Raw genomic sequence first — 10,312 nt, 5'->3', positions numbered from 1 at the left:
ATCATTTACTGGGTTTCCAAAGCTCTAGGACCTAGAAGATAATTGGCTGCTGGAAAAAGCAGTCTTAGTTCCAAGGTTTTCCCTCTACTGTGCAGAAAGATTGGCAGTCCCAATTCCATCACCCAGAGGCCACACTGAGTCTGGAATTTCAAATGCAGTCAGAGTGGCTCTGTCTCTGGTGGTTGGAAATGATCATTGACATTCAGACAGATAGTCATCGTTTTAGCATTTCTTTTCTTTTCTTTAGTGTTTACCTTCAATATGACTGTCATTGCTGAAACGACCTATGAAAACAAAAAGGATGAGGATAAAGAATGACAATGCAGCAGCAAGAATAAGGGCTGAGCAGTCAGAGCATGACTTTATATAATGTATGAAAGGTTATAATGCAGTTATCTTCAAGAATTATTTTCTGTACATACCTAATTGACTGCCATGTCATTAAGTAGAAGACTCATTTATTTTATTGTTTTTTTCTCAAGCTGCTACATGAATTCAATATTTCATATTCATCATATAACGTAGAGATACTTTCATTTGTCATGGATAGTACAAGGAATGAAAGGGGGGTAAAGATTCAGAGGCAAATAAAAGAAAGGAGAAAAACGCAGGATTCAGAGAATTCTAGCTGTACAATCCAATACAGAAGAGGGTGTGGAGGTGGCTGGGAGGTAAACTCTAGAACCCAATCTGAGATAAAACTTCCTCCTGTGCTTTCTGGGAATCGAAATCCTACCCGTCAGAATTATATTATTGAAATAGGATAAATGCCTTGTGTAAACAGGTTAGAAGTAGCTCCTAGGGGTGATGAATGTGAAGCAGAGGATGGTGTGCAGAACATTGGTCAGGGTCCATTGCCCTCAGATGATGTCATGGCTGTGAAATACAATTTATTGTGATACTGTTTCAATTGATTAAGGAGTCTACAGTGAGCTCAGAGCTCCCTCTAGCCCATTACACTTGTCCGTTACACTGCCTAGGAGTCATGAAATTGAAGTGCTAGAGATGTCATGTTGGTGTGAGCATCAAAGGTTTCTGTGGGTTATATTAATGTTGCACAGACAGACATACCCCTTTGGGGTGGTGGTGACAAAGCTATAGCAGTGAAGGAAGAAGCCTTTCCATCTGCATATCTTCCATTCTAAGGTCATCTCTATGTCTCTGACTCTTAGGCACTGGTGCTCATGGACACTAGGGCTGAATATCCCTGAAGAGACCTTCTTGGGGTGAGAATGCCTCACTTGTCCCCAGATAATACAACCTAGACAACAAGACACCAACCTGGTGATTTCAGGTGTCCATCAAATACACAGTAGAGGACACTCAAGCATGGCCAATCGCTTCTTGGCATCATGTAGACTTCTTGGCTGGACTGAACATAGATATTCCATTTCTGGGAATTCAAATGTTATTTCTTCAGATGGGTTCACTGGTGATTCTACCACAGTTGCTACAGAAATATTCAAACCAGAGTTCCACATGAGGATATATTTATCAAGTAAACCCAGCAGGAGACCTGCAGTGGAAGCCCTCATAGAGGTAGGATTTGAACATGGTGGGCAGCCAGGTAGACATACTAATTAATGCTCCTCATTTTATCACAGGTTGTACTTAGTTGGTACAACTACCCTGCATGCAAACCTACAGAAATTGTTCCAGGTTGAGGAACAATGGGATAGCAGAACTAGACTAGACCAGTTCCTTTCCACTAGTAGATTGGGTGGACTTCCCTGTGGTGAGGGTAGTGTCTCTTGAACCATGCAATCTGCCTCACCACAAATTTCACCTCAGCACCCTCCCGTATTTGCCATCACTTGCAATGGACCTACTTTAGAGATGCCAAGAGCAAGGAGGAATGAACAGATACACTCATGGGTTTTTTCCCTCTTCCTTGGACAGGGACCTGCCACATCTTCATGCTCCTGCAACTGAACCACCATCTCTGGCTGCCCTTCAGAGGAGGTGAGAGGAGATCCCTATTCTGGCTACTGCCTAGCTTCTCAAATGCCTATCAGTTCAGAAAATGCAGAGGTTAACAATAATAGCAGCAAGATAGTACTGTAAAATAATGAAAACAATAATAAATGTTACTAAAAGTTTATTATATTCCAAGAATGTGCCAAGTGCTTTACATATATTATCTTTCATATTCCCACAAAAATTCCGTGAAGTAGATACTACTGTAATCTCAGGAATATGAGATGGATAGGCTGAAATCACTTCCCTGAGGTCACATATCTAGTAAGTAGTAGAAGAAAATTGAAATTCAGTTCTTTCAGATACCAAAGCCCACACTCTTAAACATGTTCAGGAAATACACACACACACACACACACACACACACACACACATACATTTTACATATACATATACATATACAGAAGAGAAAGATTATTCTCTGAAGAGCAATTTTGCAAGGCACTCTAATTACCTACTAAATATCCATTCTCCCCTTCTTTCTTACTAACCAAAAGCCTGATCTAGGGAGTATGTCAGATTTGTCCAACTAAAAATCTTGGTTTCCCAGCCATTTTTGCAACTATGGGCGATCCTATGACTCAGTTCTGGCCAATGACACATAACTGGGAATGTACTGTGAATTTCCAGTTCTGGTCAATGACATAACTGGGAATGTACTGCGAATTTCTTTCAGGCTAGCATATGGATTTGTTGCTTGGAGGTACAGAGCTATTCAGAGACCAGGAGGAGGGTATTCACACAATAAAAGTGGTAGAGTGGGAAAATGGAAGAAACATGAGACCCTGATGGCATCATAGTCCTACTGAATAATTTCTGGACTTTGTGTGAAGAAAACAAAACCAACCTTATTTGTTTACACCATTGTCTGATGGATTTTCTTCTGCTTTTAGCAGAGTACATTCCTAACCACTATAAATATTAATGAACACTAGTTTCATATCTCATAGCTCAAATTTTAGAATTAAAAACTCTTGTTTCCTAAGTCGTGTTGTAGTCGGGTCATCCTTGGTAGTGGGCATTTCTAGACTGCAGCATTACCCATCCCAAACTACAAAACTTTTCTATATGCCTCTCACCGTGGTTAAAACAGCAACACAATTATGAATGATAAAACACCATGTCGCAGGCATATAACAGCTTTGGTGCTGCCACCTGATTAGTTAAACTAAATTACCAGAGACTGGTGGGGAAGAAATACTGTGATAGCTCCTGCTGCTCTCCAGCCAATTTGAACTTTTTCCTAGAATTATTTTAGATGTTATTATCACCCAAACACCTGCTGCTATGTAGGCAGGAAAACAAGCCCAAAACAAATGAGGAAGCAAAACATACTAAGTTAAAAACAAATGAGCACAATTCCTAAGTATAGGATCCAAATCATAGCCTTCAAATTTGAGGGCCAGCTCTCCTGGTTACGAACCAGTCTCTAAGCTACTGTAAATGCCCAAACTGAAAAAAGGAGAAAAAAATCATCCAGGTAATTTCCATGTTGGTTTCTCTTCTTTTTTCTCTATGCTTTTTGTAGAATGGAAAAAAATATTTCAAAGGGTACATTCTTATCTCCTTTCCTCTTTTTGCAGCGAACTCAGCTGCAACTTTATTTACAGCAGTATTTTTGCCCAAAACATCTTTAAACTTCTCAAAAACCACACACATACAAAATAGTAGGTAGTAGGGGAAAACTGTTGATATTAAATATAACTTTATGTGATTTGAACATGGAAAATTGTTGGGGTCTTTTTGAGCTCTGTTGACTCGGTGGACAGGGGCGGGGAGTTGGGAGAACTACTCAGAGCTTCTAAACTGAATAATTTAAGACTGGTTCTTAGAATAAATACTACATTTCCAGAGCCTTTCTTTATTCCTAAGACTGCCCATGAAAAGGGTTCCTCTTCACTTCCTTCTTAATTGAGTTTGGGAGAAAGGAACCAAAGGAGAAAGAAATCAAGATCCAGGGTCGGATGACCCGACTACAACACGACTTAGGAAACAAGAGTTTTTAATTCTAAAATTTGAGCTATGAGATATGAAACTAGTGTTCATTAATATTTATATTGGTTAGGAATGTACTCTGCTAAAAGCAGAAGAAAATCCATCAGACAATGGTGTAAACAAATAAGGTTGCCTTTGTTTTCTCCACACAAAGTCCAGGGCTGTTTCTTGATGACAGCCCTTTGTATAGAGATAATTTTATTCATGACTGTTCCAAAGCAGAGTTGTTGCCTGGTTATCATGCGAAAGGCCATCAGAACAGGGAAACAAACTATCTTCTCAAGGGTCACACACAGCTGTTCTGGGAACCTGTATTGCATACCGTGTACAATTGGGGAGGAGAAAGTCAGTGGAACACACAGGGAGGTGGTGATGGAATCATATGAATGACAGAGATGGGGAAAGGTTTTTAGTAGTTGCCATAGTAGGAAAAAACTTCAAGGACAGAGAGATCAAAAGGATAGTTATAGAAAGCTTTCTGTATTGGATGAAAGTGCTTGTGCTGTCCCTTGAAAACCTGCAGTGATGATAGACATGATCCTTTAAAGTTTCTAGTAATGAACAGTAATTCTTTGAATGTAACGTGAATCCTCAGGTGACCAGGATTACACTGGTTGTATATTGGGGGCCACCAGACAGGTTGTATGAATGTAGGTGCAGAGCTGGCCTATGCTGAAACAAAGCACTAACAAAAATCCAAGCCCCACCAACCACACCAACTCAACTCCTAGAAAAATAGTGTCAAACAGTGACAAAGAACAGACGCCAAACATATACAGTGATGGTTTTTGGAATATCATTGCAAACCCAGACAATTTGGGAAAGAATACCATTTTAAATTGTGTGTTCTTGGTAGAAAACCAGATGTAGGCAGCATTATATGAATTTTCTAAATTTATGGGAGTCTAAAAATTTGCTTATGAAGTTACCTCCTGAAAATTGGTTTTTAACCTAGACTTGATGATTTTTCTCTTTCTTCAGAAATTAGTCTTTTTTTCCTAGAAGAATTGAGGGGGCAAAGGCAGATATCCTGAGACTGGATCCAGTCTTTTGCCCTTCCTAGCACACTGAGACCTGATAGTTTGGACTTTACTTTTACTCCAGATATTGCAGTTAAGGAGACTTTTGAATTGCTGGTCCTGTCTGCTGTCTTTCTTCAGAAACTGAAGAAAAAGATTTCGAAGCATGGTTAAAAGATGTGGTAGGGCCAATAACAGCCCCATGATCCCTGCTTCCTTCATGCATTTATATAAGTTTCCCCCCTTGAGTGTGGACTGAACCTAGTGACTCACTAGTGAATAAAATATGACAAGAGCCACGTGATGTCATTTTCGAAGGTAGGTTATGAAAAGACTATGGCTTCTGTCTTGGGAAGCCTCTCTTTTTCTAACTTGCTGTGAAGGAATCCAGTTGCCACGTTGTGAACTGCTCTCTGCTGAGACCTACATGGCGAGGAGCTGACGGCTCCAGTCAGCAGCCAGGGGAGACCAAGGCCTGCCGGGAGACCTGTGAGAAAAGCTGGAAGCAGTGTCTCCCTCAATTGAGCCATGAGGTGACTGCAGCCTGGGCTGACATTTGACTGAAGCTTAAAAAGAGTCACTGAGCTGGAGGCACCCAGCTAAGCTACACCTGGTTTCCAGCCCATGGAAACTGTGAGTTAAATACATGCTGTTTCAAGTGGCTAAATTTGGGGGTAAGTTGTCATGCAGCAATAGATAACTAATACCACTATCATGAATGTAAATCCTCAAAGGCTGAGAAGTGCTACAGACTAGATAACAATACAGTTGACCCTTCAACAACGTGGGAGTGAGGGGTGTTGAACCTCCATGCGGTTGAAAATTCACATATAATTTATAGTCAACCTTCTGCCCTCTGTACACATGGATCCTCCATAAACACGGTTTCGCATCCACAGATTCAAGCAACTGCAGACTGTATAATACTGTAGTATTTACTATTTAAAAAAACTCTCATGTAAGTGAACCCATGCAAGTTCAAACCTGTGTTGTTCAAGGGTCGGCTGTACACAGAATTCAAATTTCAGTGTTAGTTATGGACTCAGGTCTATCCACTAGGACTTCTAGTTTATTGGCGAGTTTTCTCTCCACCCTGGAGGATGTACCCTACAAAGTAACAAATAGAGATTCAGGTCAAGCAGCCAAGGGGAGGTGTCTTGTGTGTGGTTCCTACTGAACTTCTATAGCGAGCTCTCCACCAGGACTGTGGATCATGCTTACAGAACCAGAGAATCATAGTTCAAGTCCAGGCCCAGGTGATTTAGGACCAGTGGTGTAGGGTAGCTGGCTACAACTTGTCTGGGAGGACCTATGGTGCACATTTCTTCCCACTCCCACATCAGTGTCATGAAATGGATAGTTGGAGATAGGGTATGGTGGCAGTATTTATACCCCAAAATTTTTTAAATGCTACAAATCAAGGTTTTCTCCAAAAAGTCAACTATTAAACATTTACCAGCAAACCACTGTTTGTAACCAAGAGCCGCGAATCCTCACAGACCCAAGGAGCCACCTGAATTCCATTTCTAGTGAAGTTAATCAAGGCTGAGGGAGAGAAGAAGGTGATCACAGCTGCCCTCAGGGAGGAAGACAAAATAGGAAGTTGAGCTGGGACTGGAAACATCACTGCAGACTTGGGAAGCCTAAATTGATGCAAGATGCCTCAGTCTCTTGAATTTGGATTCGTATAAGCAAGATCCTGGTAGCTACTGTTATCACCATTTAGAAGATACGGATGGATACTAAGAAGTAGAGGCTTTTTTTTTTCTCTTTCAGCCATCTTTTTATTTATAGTTTGTGTTTAATGCAAATCAATTCCATAACAAGAGAAGTTACTATGAATCAAAACATAAATACACAATATACAATCCAAAATAGATGTACAGCATCCAGGTATGAAACAAAAGAGAATGTTCATTCACACACACAGTAGCTTGAGATCTGCTGGATATGGTTGTTCCAGTGTAGATTTCTAAAGATGGAAAAAAAATGACTTTGGTTATCAAGACTATTGTGGCCATATTAGATTTCAGAACATCTAAGCATCAGTGTGTGACCATGCTAACAAAAGACTTTAGGGAGTGTCTATTTTTAAAAAGGTTTCTGTGCATCAAGGCAGTTGTGAAAAGATTTACTTTCCAAAATCAAGCCCACTTTAGGCTTTGGACCAGGTTCCAACTATCTAAAAATACTGAATGATAACATAAAGTTTTCCAAATGTGGCTATTCTGATTCAGTTTAAAAAAGAAGTATTTACAGAAAAGAGGATAAAAGTTTTTCTGAATTTAATGTAAGCAAGCTTCCAGTCTTCCCTTACCAAATATATTTGATTTATAGTTTAGCTCCTTCACATATCTGCCTTTTTAATTTCAAGATTTGTCAATCTTACCTTCAAAACAGATCATTTTTTAAACTGTAAAAAGCATTCGACATATGCAGAAATAAAAAGCATTTTGAAATTAGTTGAGATCAATGTAATTCTACTCTTTGTTATCTGTTTAGCTAAATGAATCTACTGCTCTTTTTGAATAAGAATAGTTGATGAGTATATAAGCAAAATGTACTCATTATGCTTGGATTTGGGGTAGATTCCAATCCATCATTGCCCTGGTACATATCAATGACTATATAAAAATTCAAATGCAATGTCAAACCCAAACCCTAAGGGAAAGAGTTCAGTTCCCAAGAGAACAGCGATAGCTTAACATAAAATTTTCTCTAGAGTACATCAGCATTAAATTAGTACTGCTGAAACAACACATTGAGCATTTACAGTAACACCTGGAAGTTCCTTCTAATGTACATATAAAATAGAATCACAGAAGCTTTGTTTTGTCTCATTGTTTTATGGCCTTATAAATTTAATGAACAAATGAAAACTGAATCTCTGTTCCACATCCCATTCTTTATCTCTAGGTAAGATAAAATCTATTCTCACTTTCAAGGTAGAGTTTTATGTGTCCATACTTCTTAAGCCACATTTAAGGAAATCATCTCTTAACTAATTTTGGATGTTGTCTCTCTTCATCTTGTACAGGAAACTCCAGCAGATTTAATATTGGCATTCATCTAGTCAAACCCTTCACATGCTCTTCAAACCAATCAAACTTGGGATCCTCAACAGTTTCTGTCCATAAAATAAGGTGTGGAACTAGCAGATTCATTCAATGAAGACCTGTTTTGTTTTTTGTTTTTCCCTTGTCACACTGGATGTCTGGATGCCATCTGAATTGGGTTTAGAGGATGGGAAGTATAGATGTGTCTTGGCCTGAGTCTCTTAACAGTAGAGATGTAGAAGGGAGACCGAGATCACCAAGAGACTGGCTGTTGACTGCAGAGCACTGTCACTTGCCTTGGTGGTGGCATTTGCTGGATTGGGGGCAGCTGAGGTATGCTGGGAGGACTTATTTGAAGGTGCTACAACAGTTGTTTGATTTGAATAAACCTGCGTAGGTAAGAGCAGTGCCAGGAGCAGCAGCCCCAGTCCGAGCCTGGCCACCATCGCTCTGCCCATGTCCGCTCCATCGGTGCACAGCGCGTCTCACTAGATACGGGGTGCGTGACGGATTGCTGGCTCCCGGCGGACGCAGGCAAGGTCGAAGTAGAGGTATTAAGTAGTGTTCCAGGGCCACAGAATTAGTAAGGGCAGAGCCTACACCTGAAGCCTGGTCTGTGTGGCACAGCAGCAATATTAACAAGATGCTCTATTTGCCCTCACTCTGCTTTGTCTTCTGGCCCTCTGGCATTTTAAATCACAATAAAAACTGTAGGATCAATGGAAAATGAGAAGTGGTTACAATGAAAGACTCATTATGGAAACCTGGAACATGTCTGGGGACAATACCAAAATTAAAGAATTCCATTCAAGATGTTTTATAAGAACAGAGCATAAAGCCCACTGTACAGAAACAGCTTTGCAAGATGAGCCAACAGAGCATATCCAATGGCTTTAGTTTTCCATGTTCTCAAAACGAGAATGGGGCAATGTGTGGAACTCTCTCTGAAGTCATCAGAATCTGGACCACATTTTCTAAGATTCATAGTTCCATCATTTGGAGTCCTCACTAGTGAATTTCATGAGCTACACAAACATAAAACTAATTTTTTAAAATTCAAAGTTCAGAAAAAAATTCAAAGCCATATAACAGACAAACATTAAGTAAGACCTGAAAGTCATACTAGCTTGAAGGCAAAACAAAATGAAATCAGATAGTATTTGGCCTTTTTGGTTGCATTAGAACTATAAATGAAGCAGAATTCTCTAATCCCAACCTTAATGACAAGAGAAACATGCGTATATAGGAACATGAATCAAGATTTCCATGGACAGCTACTGAGAAAGTGTGCTGCCTGGGTGACTTGAAGAGATAAAAGTTAAAGGTAGGATAAAAGAGATAAAAGCTCTAGGTGCTATATTTGTACAGAAAATACTAGAGATACCATAAGCAGTTTTTCTGATACTACAACATTTTTAAAAGGAGATTATAGAAAAAAGTATTTGCTAAAACACAGAAAATCAGATATCATAGGAAGATACAAAAAACAAAATTAAAAAAATTAATCCAATCAGATAAAACATAGCAGAATGCTTTGCTTTCCATTGAGCCACCACTAGCCCCAATAAGAGGCCAGAAAATGACTTAGTCTGTGTGCAAGCCCATTCCAGGAACTAGGTGATCCACACATCTTTAATATCCTTTCACGAGAGCATTCTTGGCTGAACACCTCATTAGGTTTTTACTCCTTGCTAGATTCTGCCCTGTAGCACAGCCTTAGATGCTTGTGAAGCAAAGTGTCAAAAGCTTACATCATGGGGGTCTTTTGAGCACATTGACGTAGGGATTTTATACCGTTAGAGAGCACATATTAAAAGATACGATACCTTTGTCAGACATTATTTAAAACAGCTTATAATGGTTACTTCTAGAAGGAGTAGTGATTAGCATCTTATAATGGTTACTTCTAGAAGGAGTAGTGATTACAAAAGGCACAAAAGGGCTTCAGGGGGTACTGCTATGTTGTTTTTTGATCTAGGTGGCTTACATGGGTATTTCCCAAATTGTGAGACTACATCAAGCTATATACTTATGATTTGTGCACTTTTCTGTATGCACATCATACTTCAATAAACATGTCACTAAAAGCAAACAAATGACAGCTACTTGAAATCACTATCCTACCCATTTTGGGAAGACTGATATTCAAATATTTATGAAGCACTAAATAAGATCGGGGGCTATTCCAGGTGCTATGTGACAGGGCTTCTCTTCCTCCAGGAGCTTTCTATTCAATAAAAGAGAAATAACCCACCATTAATCCAT

The 10,312-nt window shown here is 39.6% G+C and overlaps 1 protein-coding gene across 1 annotated transcript; it reads right to left on the bottom strand.

Annotated features, from left to right (window-relative positions):
• Positions 1–8,268: 8,268 nt before the first annotated feature.
• Positions 8,269–8,505, bottom strand: LOC132520355 (signal transducer CD24-like). Its single transcript, XM_060149113.1, has one exon. It carries the CDS (start codon positions 8,503–8,505, stop codon positions 8,269–8,271), a length of 237 nt encoding a protein of 78 aa, XP_060005096.1.
• Positions 8,506–10,312: the final 1,807 nt, after the last annotated feature.

This window comes from Lagenorhynchus albirostris, chromosome 5 (genome assembly GCF_949774975.1).
Source record: "Lagenorhynchus albirostris chromosome 5, mLagAlb1.1, whole genome shotgun sequence".
NCBI classification, from domain to species: Eukaryota; Metazoa; Chordata; class Mammalia; order Artiodactyla; family Delphinidae; genus Lagenorhynchus; species Lagenorhynchus albirostris.
Note: the sequence above shows the minus strand (reverse complement) of the source record. Positions and strands in the feature narration are given on the sequence as shown.

What these genes read in the sequence shown, in the direction of transcription:
- LOC132520355 (XM_060149113.1), bottom strand. Translation starts at nt 8,505, where the DNA reads ATGGGCAGAGCGATGGTGGCCAGGCTCGGACTGGGGCTGCTGCTCCTG.